The 17568-nt window shown below is 37.1% G+C and overlaps 1 protein-coding gene across 2 annotated transcripts in view; it reads right to left on the bottom strand.

The window, feature by feature from the left end:
* The window catches only part of RPGRIP1L (RPGRIP1 like), a 97060-nt gene that overhangs the window by 16684 nt on the left and 62808 nt on the right, over window positions 1-17568 (bottom strand). Inside the window, exons 22-23 of one of the 2 annotated variants that reach the window (XM_043434802.1) lie at window positions 17285-17358; window positions 1905-2088 (exon numbers count right to left, since the gene is read on the bottom strand). In XM_043434802.1, coding sequence (XP_043290737.1) covers window positions 1905-2088; window positions 17285-17358 — 258 coding nt within the window. Of the gene's footprint in view, window positions 1-1904; window positions 2089-11748; window positions 11851-17284; window positions 17359-17568 lie in introns of those variants that run through there. The other variant, XM_043434803.1, reaches the window with a different exon arrangement.

Genomic DNA, 17568 nt, shown 5'->3' with positions numbered 1-17568 from the left:
ACTGACAAAAAGTCCAGACAGACCTAGGTCATCATGTGAGACTGAACAAAATTCAGGAAACTTGAGCATGTACTACAGGTTTCCCCAAAGAATAACGCGCATTGCTCCTTAAGCAAATGGAAACATCTGTTGTGCTGCATGGCCAAATTTCTCAATGCATAACCAACTTCTAAAAAACAATTTTGTTGTCAGTTCAACCAAACAGTCTCCTGCTAACCTTTACAATGAGTAATAATTTAAAAAAAACAGAAGAGCTTCTCTCTTTTCTTGGGGGTACCTTCATTAAAACTAGTTCAGTAACAGTTTTTTCATTACTAATAATACTGTGATTATGGTTTACTTTTCTGATACTTTGCAGTTAAAAGATCTTTAGGAAGTGTGAGGAAGTCTTTGGAAATGTTCTGTTAGATCAGGTCAGTGGTAGGAAGGAGAAATCAGATTCTTATCCTGACCACACTACTTATTCCCCAAGTGACTTCTCAAGCTACCTCTTAATCATAGAATGATAGCATCTGAACCGGAAGGGTTCTTAGCACCTTATTCAATAGATAAAATGGGGAATCATGAAATTTAAACACCTTGCTCAAGTTCTCACAACTAGTAAGACCTGTAGATACAAGGTAGACTAGACCAGATCTCTGCATACTCATGATTACTATCTCAAGCAATGAACATGTTTTCTAAAAATGCCAGTTGCAACACAAACAAACCATGAGCATTCACAATCCTTTTGGTACAATAGCATGATTGTACATATTGATCAAAATGAAATTTATAAAACTTGTGAGAAAAAAATATTGGTGTTCAACTAGCATGAGATGGCCTGTTTTGCTAAAGATAATGTAACACTCCATCTTTCTGGTTTGTTTTAACATAGGGCTTTTGAAGAAGTTAATAAGCAGTTTTAATTTATGGTCATGGCAGCCTGGTAAGATTTTTTACTCCCCTCTAATTATACACTGATACCTACTATCTTTAAAATCATCCTAAAGTTGGTTGATCTAAGAATTTACAGAGTGCCTATTGGGTCTGTACTGGCCTAGCAGATTGTCATGTGAAGTAGCTGATAGATGATAAAGCCTTAAAACAGAAAACCTGCTGGCTGCTATGAAGGGATGTGTGGGTTAAAAATGAAAAGATACTGTAAGAACTTATATCACTCAATTAAAATCCTGAACATCTAGACACTAGGAGAGATATACATGTATACTGTAAAAAAAATCTATGTGACGATACTGAGCAGAAATGTGGGAAAAAATAGGATATTCAATTGTTAAAATCATGATTTAAAAAACACTAGTACTTTTATTCCCCTTGAAATACATTTTTTTATTAAATTCAACTTTAGATGCAAGTGGCATATTTCTACTGATACTGTGATATAGCAGGAAGATCTAGAACATCTTTTCCCCACTGTTTTTGATAAAACTTTAGCATTACAGTTGTCCCTTAGTATCAAGGGGGGTTGGTTCCAGGATCCCTGCAGCTATCAACATCCAAGGATGCTCAAGTCCTTTGTATGAAATGGCATAGTATTTGCTTATAACCTGTGCACATCCTGTACACTTTAAATCATCTCTGGATTACTTATGAAACTTTATGATGTAAATAATTGCGGATGCATGGTAAGTATAATTTTTGCTTCTTGGAATTTTCTGGAATTTTTTCCCCCAGGTGTTTTCCATTGTGTTTTAGCTGAATCTGAAGATGCAGAACCCACGGACACAGAGGGCCAACTGAATTTTAAATTTAATCTCTTAATCCTTATGCTACAGGTTTGGCTTTCATTAATCTCTTCTGATAATACTTCGATGATTTTATGTGAACATTAGACAATTGTACTTTCTCGTGTTCCTTTGGCTTCCTTCACAGATAAAAGTCTATATTATAAATACCATACCTACCATTGCTATAATTATAGTAGACCCACTGGCCGCTCTTGGGTTTTGGAAGTGACACGGGTGTCTCTTCAGCGGGGAGACTGTAGAATCGGCACTCCACAAAGAGTCGCTGGATGGTGTCATCTGCAGTTACTCGGGAATCATTAAGGCTTAGGGCTATGATCTCAATCCGGATCTTTTCTGGTGGCTGTTTAAAGAGCAAAAACAAAGCACAATAAAGAAACAAAAAAAAAATCCTTTACTCTTTTTTCACTGTCAATTTTAAATAAAACATGAAGGTACTGGCCTTCATTGATTTTTTTGGATGGTACTGTACCCTACTGTCTAGTTACACATGATAGATTATTCACGACAGAGAGAGAGAGAATGAGCTCCTAATGCCCCAGGGTTTGAAGTTAACAGTGTCATGGCAATAGGCTCCTGATTTACATTTGAGGCTATAAATACCCCCTAGTAGTCCATCAGGAGTGAAGATTATGAGATCTTCATCTCCAACTGCTTTCAGAATGACACACATCAGTTGGCCTTGATTCAAACTAGGTAGTGAAATACATGTTTATCACTGCTTTTATTTTACTCTGTGGTACCTGAGAAAGTTTTGATTATTCAAAGATCAAAGCCTGTTGAACACTTTATAGCTATTATGCTAACATAAATAACTGTATGAATCCATATTAAGTAGGGCTACAGCTCATTCTCATGTGTATTCTTCCATAACATATTTCATTTAATGAGTAATAAGTTTTCAAACAAAAGACAAATTTTTATTGAATTTAACATAATTTTCTTACAATTTATTATCTCATTTTTACAGAATTAGTGAAAAAATATATGTGTAATTTTCATCTCAATCCTTATTTAATAGATTTCAGTGTAACAAACATTATATGTGAGTCATATGTTTCCTTGAACAATAATTTAAAACAAATAATAGACTATGACTTAAAAATTAGATCACACCAAGATAATTCCTCAGTTAAATGTTTACTCAATTTAATTTTAAATGTTTACAATTTAAAATTTGTTCTTTATTCCCCCTTACTAAATCTCTCTTTATTAAATTCAGAGGTATGCTACTGTAAATTATATAACTTAAAATAATACTAAAAATCCTGATACTAAGACCTGCTTATATAACTAACTTTTAGGAATTCATTGTCAAATGTAAATCAGTGTGTAAATTCACCATAGCAATTACTATTTTGATATTTCAAAGTATATAATATAATTAATCAAACTGAAAAGCATAAGTACCCTATTGTAAAGAATATTCCCATAAAGAACCATTTCCATTGCTGGCAAACCCCCTCAATATTTGATGAAGTAATTTTACCCCCTTCTTTCAAAAGACATTTTCTTTTATTATGTATTCTAAGACACTTTAACTAAAAACCCGAATCTGAATATTTCAATAAGGTTATTTTATTATTCAGTAGATTCATGGAAATTTTACTAGGATGACAGAGAAAATTCCACACCATTCTGTCCCCACTAACACAGGTACAAGGCTGCAGCTGGCAATATTATGAGGATTAGCATAGTATGATGAAATATTTAAAGGAAAATTTTTTCTAAAACCTAATAAATCAAATGACTGCCAAATGTCATTAAAGTGATGGTCTTTGACTTGAATATGCTTTTCATATTCAAATTTGAAAAGAAAGAGATGAAAGCCTGGAAAGGTTACTCGGTTTCAACTAATAACCTCAAGCCCTCTCTGTTCACGTGCATAAAAAATGAAGTTGGCTCTATTGTCTAATCTCACTTCAGAAAAGCCCTTCTCTGCTTGCCGAGGACTAACAGAGTAACGAAAACATTTTAAATATTATTTTTCCTTAAAACGTATTGTGGTTGTCAAAACAGCATACACACAAACTATTTTATACTTCTGGTTCAACTGCAGCACAGTGCATAATTAAGTCTTTTACATAACTTGCAATTTGACAAACTTAGAATTGTTATGACAATAACATAAAACATTTCTGTGCTGTGGTTAGACCGCTTCTGCACAAAAGAATTAAAAGAAAACAGCTATCACAAAAGGAAAAGAGGTGTATACATTGTTATTTTCACATTGTGAATGAGAGGAATTTAAAATCTGGTTATCACAGAATCCAATGAAGAGACAAATTAACTTTTAAATAGCAGGGGAATCAAATTTATTTAAGTGTTTTTTTAAAAATTAATAATATATTAACTGTACAATCCCTGTATGAAAACTTGTATTACTGTCAGAACGAACTTAGGCTGTCAAATAAGACTGTATACAAAATATAGTCTACATACTAAATAAATGTAGATACTTGGATAACAAACAAACAGAACACCAAAACCAAATAAACCAAAAGAAACCCACTATATTACCCCCTCCCCCAAAAAAGCTTTAAAATTCTTTTTATGATGTCTGCCTTCTTTCTGGCCTAGATCATTTTTTCTTTTTTCTTAGTTTCCTTCCCACCTCCCCAGCCTCTTTGACTCTAGATTATGTCCTTTTCAATTCTCTAACTTAACAGAGTTATCAGTTATCATTTCTTTGTTCCTTTAAGGCTACACGAATCAACCTAAGTCCAAAAAGGGGTAAGTTCCAAACAGTATGTATCTAGGGAAGCATGCCCTGAATAAACAATTTCCAAACATTATAAATTTTGGTTAATCGGCCTGGCCAACTTCTTTTTCAACATCAGAACAATTCTGGTTCCGCTCATGCCTCTGTGAATCAAAAGTTCAACTAGATGATATGCAAAGATTCTGAAGATAAAGAAGCACCATCAACTGTGTAGCAGACAACTCCAATTTAGTGTAAAAAATGAACTCACACTCTCTCCTCTCCACCACTCTCACTCACCCTGATACTTGTTATCTCAGGTGATGACATCACCATCTACCTGGTCACCCACAACCAGGAGACCTTGGAGCCATTCTTGCAAATCTCCATTTTCACACTCACCATATCCTATAGATCATTCATTCCTGTTCCATTAACTTCCTAAATATTTCAGTGGTTCACAATGAAGATATTTCAACATTGTGTCAGCTACTGGAAATACAAAGACAAAACAAGATGTGCTTTCTTTTCTCATTTTTATCTCTAGAGAAACTTCTTCTATGTTCTCACCATGATCTGAGGAAGGAACTAATCCAACAGCTTCCTATAGTTAGAAAGTAGTTTCATAGAATGAGCAGAGGGAGGGTTTCCCAGGTGGCTCCGGGCTAAACAATCCACCTGCCAAGGCAGGACATGCAGGTTGGATTCGTGGTTCAGGGAAGATGGCCTGGAGAAAGAAATGGCAACCCGCTTCAGTACTCTTCCCTGGGAAATCCCATGGACAGAGAAGCCTGGTGGGCTAGAGTCCATGGGGTCACAAAGGAGTTGGACACGACTTGGAGACTAAACAACAAACAACAATAATGACTACAGAATAAGTGGGGAGAAATCAGAAAGAATCACAAAAGATAACTGGTTGGTAGAGTTGTAAGCAGACAGTCGGTGGTATGAGGCTGTTTAGTTATAGAGGGACTATAGTCTTGCTGTGAGGGTGTTAGTCGGTCAGTCATGTCCAACTCTTTGCGATCCCGTGGTCTGAGGCCCACCAAGCCCCTCTGTCCATGGAATTCTCCAGGCAAGAATACCGGAGTAGGTCGCCATTTCCTTCTCCAGGGGAGCTTCCCCACCCAGGGATCGAACCTGGATCTCCTGCATTGCAAGCAGATTCTTTACCATCTGAGCCACTAGGGAAGCCAGATCTTGCTGATTGTATCAGTTCACACTCAAAAAATAAATGGCTCTATGCTCATGGCTGTGAGAAGGGTAAGGCACTCCTCCGTCTGGTCCCCTGCCTGCAGCCTCAACTATTTCTCTGGTGGTAGAGTTCCTTCTCTAAAACAAATTGGTATCACCTTTCTGCTTGGAAACCCTACACTCTAGCCATTTCCCCAGACCTGTGGTGTACTGTTTATATTGCTGAGCTTTTGCATCTGAAATCTTCTCTATCAGACAAAATTCCATTTATCTGAAGCCCTGGGCCACGCATGTACTCCTTTTACGAGGGCATTGCTCCTGATTTCCAAGACTTCCTTGGTTCCCTCCTCTGGGCACTCGCTGCTCTTTTCACTCACACTGGATTGCATGGATTTGTTTACGTATCTGCCTTGCCCTGTAGACTGTGAATTCCTGGAGGCCAGGACCATATCTTATTCATCTTTTGCTATTTAACATCCTCTCTAGGATCTGGCACTTAGGCTCTCAATAAATACTTAATGACATTGAGTCAAGGGAATGCTGAGGATCTTCTATATATTGGGAATATCTTTTATATATTGCCAGAAATATGTGAAGCTGCAATTACCAGTGCAGCTCCTTTAGCAAATATTGATTGTGTCTGCTACATTTTGGGAAGTTGGGGATTATTAACTGTTGAAGAACACAGAAATCTTGCCAGTCTAGATTTTAATTGAATAATACTGTTTCAAAGACCGGTCAGTTTGGTAGAATCTAGGGGTAGGGTATTGTTATTTCAGGTTCTCTGTGTTGAAAATGCTCATCATGAAATAGAGAAAAGAAAATGTTCAATTAGGTGAACTGGAAGGGATAACAATATACTGATTCACACGACAGTGACTGAAGCACAGCATTTCAGACGGATGCAGAATAAGGTCTGTTCAAGACCACTAGAGGAACCCATGCGGTCATTCCTCTGAATGACACCCTGCCCGTACAGTAGGTTAGCTAGCCAGAACAGGCTTTGGGCTTCTCACTGCTTCTCAGTACATTTCCTCTCCTGTTCACCAGTTACCCTATTAGCTTCCCTAGTTAGCCAGATGTCAGCATCGCATACAAAAAGAGCACTGAAAACTTCTGATTGTGGTGAGCAGCAGTAATAGAAATCTCTCAAATAAGAACTGCATGCAACTTCCTTTCAGTTGTCTGTATGGATGGACACTATACTTTATGTGATTGAATGATCTGGAAATGTGATGACAGCTTGCATTACTCTCAGAGAAAAAAAAAATAGAGTTCTCATGATTTTGGCTCAATTCCATTCCTGCTTCCTGACTGATGCTATAATTCTCATTTTAGGCCATATTTCTCTATAGTATTTACTTAGGCTTTTATTGGCAGGCTTACATTTTTTTTTTTTTTTTATGTTTTACTTCAGAAGATCATGCTGAATTCTTTCTCCGGTTTCAACAATCATAGCAGCCACACTGGGGTTGGATTGTTAGGCTTCTAAAAACTTAATTCAACTTGACAGCTCTTAACTGAGAATGTCCTCTGATAAAGGTTTGGAACTTGTTTCAGTCAGTTAGATTTAAATCTCACTATTGTAGGAGATTGTATGTGAGTTTTATTTCATTCTTAATTCTTCAGCAAACAAGCATTTCTTTAACTTTTTAAACTATAAAGAGAATAATTTGACATGTTCAAGTAGTACTCAACATCTTAAACAGATTTTACTTTTTTGCTGTATCTGATTTAAATCTTTTTGTTTTTACTGTGGAAGAAATAAAATATTCCGGATTCAGGGAAAAGTGCCCCCCCTCTATTCTTTTCCCATCCTTTCTTATTTCCCCCAGAAGTAACCACTATCCTGAAGTTGCTGTGCACCATGCCCACTCATGCTTTTATATTTTCTACTATGTATGTACATATCCATCAACAACTTACTGTTTTCTGTTTTTAGATTTTATATGGATTGATACCATCATCTATGAATTATTCCGCAATTTTTTCACTCAATGCTATATTTTGAGATTTATGGTTATAATTGAAATCGAATTCATTAATATTACCTGTTGTATAGAATTCCATGTATATAATATATGTAAATTAATTTCTATTCTATTTCTCTTTTGAACTGTGGTGTTGGAGAAGACTCCTGAGATTCCCTTGGACTGCAAGGAGATCCAACCAGGCACTCCTAAAAGAAATCAGTCCTGAATGTTCATTGGAAGGACTGATGCTGAAGCTGAGACTCCAATACTTTGGCCACCTCATGCGAAGAACTGACTCATTGGAAAAGACTCTGATGCTGGGAAAGATTGAAGGCAGGAGGAGAAGGGGATGACAGAGGAGGAGATGGTTGGATGGCATCACTGACGCGATGGACATGAGTTTGAGTAAGCTCCGGGAGTTGGTGATGGACAGCCTGGTGTGCTGCGATTCATGGGGTCGCAAAGAGTCGGACATGACTGAACTGAACTGAGTCTGTTTCTCTACTGATGAACAAAATGTTTAAAACTTTTTGCAATTAAACCAATGCTGCATTGAATATCCTTTTGTTTTCTTGTGTATGTGAGTGGTTCTCTTAGAATTGCTGGGTCACAGATATGAGAAATTAACAGGATTATCAAGTTACTTTCCAAATGGTTACACAAGTTTACATGAGTATTATTTTATCGTCATAAAAATGTTTTGTGTATGTGTGTGTGTAAATAAAATAAAGCCTATGAAGAACTTGGTGCTTTATAATAATTGAGACAAAATGGAAATGGAAGGTAATGAATCTATGTCTATGACCTTTAAGAATAAAAGTTTAATTGAAGTGAGGTCTGAGACAAGCTCAAAATATTTGGTTCAAAAAGTCAAACTCAGCATTGGTACTGATAGAGTCATAAGTAAGTAGAATAGGTAGGAATGATTAGTGATTAAAGATGATTCTTATAACTTGCCTTCTTCAGGCTGGGGGGTAGGCACAAGCATCTCAGAGACTCAAAGAGTCCCCTAGACCTCATACTAGGCTCCAGAGCTTCCACTTATTAGCAATCAAATCCATTCTTCATGCGAGTTTTGGTTGAAAAGTCTTTGATTTTAAAAATAATAATAGTTCTTTGGGAGAAATAACAGTAAAGAGCACAAACTGTTAAGGTGATAATGTTTTTAACAAACAAAACAAAACAAAATCCAGTTTTCATCAGTGGCAGTAACCTTTCTTTTATCATATGTTCTGTTAAAACATACTGTGTTGAACAAATAATATAAATAGTAAAAACTTCAGTGTTGGAGATCAAAATGATGCTGAGGTTAAGAACGTTTATTTTTAGAACATTGTCTCCTTATATACCATGAAAATTACTGTATCTATAATGGTCAGCAAATTACAGAAGCTTGTTACCACATGTTCTAAAGCAATGGTTGGAATATTTTTTCCTAATACACCTGAGGGATACGACAGTCTCCATCATAAACTGTGGCTTACTATGGCAGTACTGTGAAGAAGGGAAGAATTTTTAAAATGACCCTCAATTTCAGGTGATTTTGATATGCCGTTGCACTTTAAACATCATTGAGAACAGATGTGATAAAATAGTGACTCTCAATTTTGGCTGCCTACTAGTATCACTCAGGGAGCTTTAAAGAAAATTCTGGTCTAACTGATTTGAGTGAAGCCTGGGCCTTGGCATTTAAATGTGCTCCCTATGTGGTTCTAACATGTAGCCATGGTGAGAAGTACCGCCTTTCCCTAAAGAGGTGGTTGTCAAATTTCAGCATACCCCAGGACAGCATGAAAGAGCTGACAAGACAGATTGCTGGGCTCCCAACTCAGAGTTTCATTAGGTCTAGCGTGGGGTCCAAGAATTTGCATCACTCACAAATTCTCAGGTCATGCTGATGCTGCTAGTCTGAGGACCACACTTGGGAAATCCATGGCTCTAAACCAGAAAAGACTCACCCTCTATGTATCGACCCTCTCTAAGACATTTATAGAAAAGCTTCTACAACTCTACAACTCATATTAAACTATTCTTCAGTTATTAGTTAACATTTTATTAAACTATTCTTCAGTTGTGAGTTAACATTTTAGTACACAATTAGCTAACAAATTATTCCCTGTTTAGAAGCAGTCTATGCGTGTGTGCGTGCTCAGTCGCTTCAGCTGTGTCTGACTCTGTGTGACCCCATGGACTGTAGCCCGCCAGGCCCCTCTGTCCATGGGATTCTCCAGGCAAGAATACTGGAGTCAGTTGCTGTGCCCTCCTCCAGGGGATCTTCCCGACCCAGGGATCGAACCCACCTCTCCTGAATTGCAGCTGGATTCTTTATCGCTGAGCCAGTAGGGGAGGCCAGAAGCAGTCTATACTCATCACTAAAAATAATTCAACAATATAAATTCTAGAAAGTAAAATATCAAAGTTCCTCGTTTCCTCCCATTCCCTAACTTAGGAGTTGGCAGATGTTTCTTTCCGGTAAAGGCCAGATAGCAAATATTTTTTGCATGGCAGGCTATAATGGTCTCTGGTGGCAATACTCAACGCTGCTCTTGTACATGAACAGGCCACAGATAACCTGTAAATGATTGGTGTGGTGTGTCCCAATAAGACTTTATTTACAAAAACAAGTAGAGGGCTGGATTTGACACATGGGTTAATGTTTGCTGACTCTTGCCCAGACCCATGCCCCAGAGATACTGCAGTACAATGTTTTTTGATTATATACTTTAAAACATTTTCTTTGCTTGTGTGTGCTCATGTCTGACTCTTTGCAACCCCACGGACTGTAGCCTGCCAGGCTCCTCTGTCCATGGGATTTCTCTGCCAACAATACTGAAGTGGGTTGCCATTTCCTCCACCAGGGCAGATCTTCCCAAACCATGGATTGAACCCATGTCTCCTGCTTCTCCTGCATTGGCAGGTAGATTCTTTACCACTGAACCACCTGAGAAGCCTTTCCTTTGCTTACACGAACCCCAATGTTAGATCTGTTTGCTCATATAAAAATACATAAGCATGTATGTACAAACATATCTTTTTATTCGCTTTTAAAATGGAATCATCAGTGATATAATTTCTTACTCATTAGTTTGACAAAAAGTGTGATGTCAGAAAACAGTAATTTTCACACATTATGTATAAAAACATTTCAGCTGGAAGTGTTTATATTGGCAAAAACTGATAGAAACCAAAGGGTCCATGAAAAGGCACTTATTTAAATAAATAAAGTTTAGCTATACAATGTAATATTATGCACATGTGTAAAGAAGTAGAGTATACTGCTATATACTATATATAGTATATACTACATACTATACATACAGTATATATACTAGTATATACTATACTGCTCTATGTAGCAGTATATAGTTCATGGTATATCAGCAAGAGATAATTAAGCTGCAAAATATTAAAAATAAGTTTAAAAACACCTAATATCAGGAGAGTAACACAGCACGTTTGGCTGGGTAGCTAGGCTCCCGTATGTAAACGGTGGGAGGGTGTGCTTCACCCACTGACGGGTGCCGTGCTGACTCTGAACTTAATCACTTTCAATACAGGAATGCCAACAGGAGTGAATCATGCATTCTGTCTTTTGCAAAAGCTTTAAAACAGTTTCGCTGGACATCAACACTGTGATTGCCTGCTCACTTTGTTCACGAGAACCTGGCTTCCAGGTGGAACTGCATTTTAATCCGATTGACTATGGCAGCTTTTACAAAACTGCCGTTAGTTAGGAATGGAGAAAGATGTAAACACGCATTGCACAGAAAAGAGCGTTGCTGTTTTAGCCTGTGATTTCTCATCCTCACCTGTGGGCACACCTTAAGAAATCTGTGAGTTGAAGGCAACGCATTTAGTTGTGAAAACTGAACGATGCACTGCTTAAATGGTGAAAATTAGAAATAATGTGAAAGAAGGATTTATAATTCTTTTTTTCTTAATGCCATGGCAGATGCAAATTTTCAGTTTTGATATCTATTTTGAGGACCTAAAACAAGGCTTTTAATCAATGTATTATACATCAAATTGATACTGTTAACTTCTGATTATTCAAATTAATAAAATATTCATAGAGCAATGTCCAAAGTTTTACATTTCTCAGACTCCCTCCCCACCCCCACCCCCATTAATTATCATGCCTAGAAGCTTTTTAGTAAAAGCAGCAGTCATCAGGCTGACGGAATCTGACAGGCCAGCAAGGCCCAATTACACTGGTGCTCTGTGGCACTTTGATGTCCTGGAAACGAAGAGAGATAGGGGCAAATTGGGTAGCACATTATGTTAATGACTTGATTTAATCCAGCCACTAAACTTTATGTAGCCTGTTAAAAAAGATGCTAACACTAATTATGCCACTTTGGAAAGGAAAGGAGGGGACAAGCATTTCATTCTGACAAAGTGAAGCTCATAAATGTTGTAAATGAAATGAAACAAAATGAAGTAATCTATGATTAATTATACATCACAGACATGAAGAAAAGAGGAAGAACCGAGTAATATGTCTAAGTCCTGGGAAATCTGTTAGATTCCTTTTAAGGATCGACATTTCTAAAAAGTAACTATGAGCTGTCAGATTCTGTAACATGAAAAAAAGAAACGGAATGATCTTAAGTTGCTTACATAGTGCAGGCGATGACTGAAATTCAGAGTGTAATTGGCATAAATGATTTTTATCTAGGACACTACTTTTAGTCTCAATTTGGTGACATTATAGCTATAGGTAAAGGCAATTTAAAACATTTCTACACAGTGGAGATAACCAGAGTAGGGTTAATTACCTTTTAACTAATCTCTGTGCCTCTATTCTTTGTACTATTGATAACAAGATCTTTTAAAATGTGATTTAAGAGTGTAAGCTCCCCAAAAGCAAGAGACTTATTTCTCTTACTGCTAAATTCCCAGTCCCTAGAACAAGAGTGGGGACACAGTAAATGCTTACTGACTACACCTGTTTAATGAGTGAGTGATCATCCTCCTCCCTTAAAAATCTTCACTGGCTGCTCATAGAACATCAGGATAGACTTCAGCTTCCTCAGCTGATATACAGAGGCCTCAATGCTCTGGACAGGCCTATTGTTTCAGCATCTTCTCCTGGGGCTCCCCCTGTGTGCCTAGGCTTGGCCCAACCTAAAACCATTCTGACTCTGAGAATAAGCCATGTTCTCTGCACTCTCTCAAAGTCTCATGCTTTTTATTCCTTTGGGCTATAATGACTCTCCTTTGCTTTCACTAACTCTTAATCATCTTCCACAGTTGGCTCAGGCTTCACTAACTCTAGGAAGCTATCCCTGATGAGGATCCCTCATGCTGAGTTAGGCACCCCTCTTGAATGTTCTCAGAGCAGTTGTGCATTCCAGTCTCCCAGCACCGACCTCTGCACTATAAATGTATTTCCCCTAGAATGTAAATTTTTGGAAGCCATGGATTGCTTCTTGTATGACACACAGTAGATGCTAATGAATGAACAGTTGTGAGAACTAAAGGAGATATTACATATTAGCCATTCAGTAATACCTTCCCTTCCAAAGAGAGCTATTATAATAGTGTCCTGAGATTTCTACCTGAAGCAGTTCTGAAAGAGGAGATGTAAGAAGAAATTAAGGAGCCACAAAAGTTTTTATGCTTAAAAAGTGAATATCAGCAGTGGGACAAAATGACATCCTGGGTCTCCTGGTATCAAGCACTGAAAAGGACACAGCATTGCCTCTGTAGGATTCCCACCCAAACACATAAGCTGAATCCAATTAGGGGAGAAATCACACAGATTCAAACTGAAGGACATTTCACAACATAAATGGCCTGCGTTCTTAGAAAAAGTCAATGTTATGAAAGACTAACTCCATGGAAGGCTGAGGAACCATTACGGATTGAAGGAGGCCAAAGGGGCGTGACAACTAAATGCAATGTGTGATCTAGATTTGATCCTGGACCAGGTTAATAACTTGCTATAAGTGATAATACAGGGACAACCTGCAAAATCTTACTAAGAATTGTAGATTAGATAATAGTATTGTATTATTATTCTGAAGTATTTAGGGATAAAGGGGCATGATTTCTGCAACTATCAAATGATTCACTACAATTATGTATGTAAAAATGTGTGTATATAATGCATACATACATGTATGTATATAGGAGAGAGAATAGAAATGATTTTGAGTGTAGCAAACATTAACAACTGATGAATCTGAGTGAAATGTATTCAGGAGTTCTTTGTACCACTTTTGCAATCTTTACAAAGACAAAGGTTCCATGACTGGTATTAAATGATTTGCAAAAGGAGCACACAGAAGAATTGGTACAATCACTAGAAAATGCTGTATTTCACCATTATGATCATCTCCTGAGGTTTGTTCCTGTGTTCAAAGATTATACTATTTTACTGTATTTGTTATATAATTTAATAAAACTAAATTTCACCTATTAACATAAGGTACTGGTCAGTACCTTCTACTAAACGTAGAATTTGAAAAACCACACGGGAACTTGATTAATGGCTACCAAGGCTTTGCACTGCTTAGAAGAGCTGGTTGCTTGAAACAATAATTCACACTTCTGAGATGGCATCAAAAATCATTATAGGACGTTGCATTTTGGTAGTGAAGGTTGTTATTAGGCTGTAGCAAAGTAACACAATTTACTTTTCTGGAAGTAATAAGGAAAAAATGCAATTTACTCCAAAGGAAAAATATATGTGTACATTAGAATTAGTTGAATATTTTAGAGGAATAGCTCTTTCATCAAACTTCTTTGTTAAATTAAATTCTTTATTCTTAGTTAAGAGCACTGTACAACTGCACTGAGATGCTAGCAATGCTGTCAGTATACACACGATTCCACTGAAAAGTCTGATACAGGACTTCTCAGCCTCAGCACTACTGACGTTTTGGGCCAGACAGGTCTTTGCTGTGGGGCCTGAGCTTTGCAGCAGGTTAAGCAGCAACCCTGACTTCCATCCACTAGATGCCAGTAGTCGTCCCTCCCACGGCGACAACCAAAAACACCTCCAGACGTTGCCAAAATGCATCCCTCCTGTGGAAAACTGCCCCGGGTGGAAATCTCTGGTCTGAGATGATGTAATTTCAGATAACATCTTCCCATTCTTTGAAACTGACTTTTAGATGATGAATACAATGTTTAGAAAATAAACTGTTGCAATGTCTCCCTAGTATCTCCTGGATAAAATCCAAAATATTTAGTCTTCTCCATCATATCTGAAACCTTCTACCCTGTTCTGCAGAAAGGTTGCTCTAGTTAGTGTATTCTTATTTCTGAAACATACTGTGCATCCCCTGCCAGCACTAACATGCACAGGACTTCGTGCTTGCTGCCATGTATCCCCATATTTGAGATGTTACAGTTAAAGTGGCCACTCCTCTTCACTATGTGACTGGTTACAGCTGAATGGGTCCAAGGACCACAACTGATAAACACGGATCCAATCCAGAGGCTAGATGTAGCTGATCAGATCTTTCTCTTTGGGCTTGGGCATTTTGTGGGGCTATCTTTGGGCAAGTGAAACAGAAAAAAATCAGCTTAAAATGAGAAAAAGCAGACACAAAACTCACAAGAAAGAGGGTGGGTGAGCAGCCTATGGGCATATCCTTAATGAAGTCTACTGAAAAATCACTCCAAATTTCTCCTTCCTCTGAACTTCCTTAATTAGTGACTGTCAGCAAATCACCTTATTTCAAGGTCTCAGTTTACTTATTCGGAAAATGAGGAAGATGGGCCCCGAACAGCTTTATTCTTTAGCTCAAATATCTACTAATCATTGGTGGTATTGTCTCCTGATTGTTTTAGATTGTAATTTAACTGATGAATTAACACTTGACTTTTCATGAACACATCTTCCCAATTAGTATAATGTTTCCTGAGGGCAGGGCCAGAATGATCTATTTACCCACTTAGGGAGAAGACTTGATTACCAATTGCAGATGGTGAATCCCTGGGAATCACTGAGTTATAGTAAAAGAGATGAGTGCTGTTTGTAAATCTGCTAGAGAAATAAATCCTTTGGTACTAGTCCCTTAGGCCCTAGGACTGATTCAGTGTCTCATACTTCTATGTTCAAAGGCTAAACCATGTAAGGTATCCAAAAATCATGATGAAGTAAGCAGAGTCTTGCAGAACTACTGAGAAAGAAATGTGAAGCATGGGAGAAAGAAATATCTGAATCAAACTTGCAGGCTTACAACTCTTAAATGGAGTGTTCTTAGTAAAATGATGTGATGGTTAACTTTGTATGTCAAGTTGACTGGGCCATGAGGTATACAACTGTTTGGTCAAACATTATTCTGGGTAAGTCTATTAAGGTGTCTCTGGATGAGATTTAACATTTGAGCTGGCAGACTGAGTCAAGCGGATTACATGAGTGTGTGCTCAGTTGTGTCGGACTCTGAGAGCCCATGGACCCCTGCCAGGTTCCTCTGTCCGTGGAATTTTCCAGACAAGAATACTGGAGCAGGTTGCCATTTCCTACTCCAGAGGATGTTCTGATTCAGGAATGGAACCCATGTCTCCTGCACTGGCAGGCAGATTCTTAATCACTGTGCCATCTGGAAAACCCTAATGTGGGTGAAAGTGAAAGTGTTACTGGCTCAGTCATGTTTGACTCTTTGTGGCCCCATGGACTGTAGCCCGCCAGGCTCCTCTGTCCATGAAATTCTCCAGGCAAGAATACTGGAGAATTCCATACATCAGTACATCATACATTAAATGATATTATTATAATTAACAATCATATAACAATGATAATAAAACTTTGAACAGATGATGTATTTATCAATCATCTGTTTGTATTTCTCAATCACAGAAACAATGGATTTCTCTATTTTATGGAGGCACCTGTGACATCTGAAATGTTCTGTTCTATGAGCTTGTTCAGTAGAGAGATTAAGCTAAAAATGTGAGATTTTTAAGAGTTGAAATAAGTATTGCAATTCTTAAAAAAATAAAAGAATACAATTAATCATTTCAGGAAAATTAACTTGGATGAATAAAAAAGCTACCACTTTACTTACGTTTACTTTATAAAACCTTTTTTCTCCCCTGACAATGAAAAATGCTCTGGTAAGTGGGATACTTCCAATGTAAAGTAAAGTATAACTTTCTTTTCAACATTTCAATTTACATGTATACTACTTTTCAGCAGTGTGCTACAAAACAAGCAAGGTATACGTATATGAAATTACCTTCTAAGAAAGTTTAATTTTTGGACAGAATGAAATAACTTTAACAGTTTATCATGACATATTTAGATATGAACAGTTTATGAATTTACATATGTAACTTATTATAGTTTTAAAGGTAATCTCTCATTTTGGAAATTCTTTAAAATTCAGATTTGATTTAATCTATCTTTGTGTAACGGTTCTGCAAAGGAGTCAGAGGAGTCAACTGATTTGAACAAGTAACTACTGAAGCTACAGATGTTAGGTACTCTAAAACATGTAAGCAAAACTAACACTTATATGTTATGGCCCATTACATAATGAAAGTATAAATACAATTTTCTTATACTAGATGATTACTTGGATAAGATTATGATAATACATTAAATTTTTTCCAGAAATATTCTTCCTTAAGATTTTCATATATAAAGATTTATAAACTATGAATGAAAAGCAGCTTTATTTCAGAACATTTTTGGTTGATATCAGGTTACTGACCTGTTTGATATTCTTGGAGATAGGACCTGGAATAATGCACTCATCACTGTCAGAAGCTGATCTGTCTTCTTCATCTGTTAAGAAATAAAATTTTGTTGGTTTAAATCTGTTAAACCAATTACATTTGTACCCTGTGAAATAGAGAGAAATAAGCATACGTTAAAAGGATAACCATAAAAGAAAAATATGATAAATAATGTCTGAATTTTTTTAGCACTGAAGATAATTAGATTTACATTACATTTTAGTACTGACTCACTGGAAAAGACCCTGATGCTGGGAAA

This window comes from Cervus canadensis, chromosome 18 (assembly GCF_019320065.1).
Source record: "Cervus canadensis isolate Bull #8, Minnesota chromosome 18, ASM1932006v1, whole genome shotgun sequence".
Lineage (NCBI taxonomy): Eukaryota > Metazoa > Chordata > Mammalia > Artiodactyla > Cervidae > Cervus > Cervus canadensis.
The sequence above is the reverse complement of the archived record's forward strand: the minus strand, read 5'-3'. Positions and strand labels throughout refer to the sequence as shown.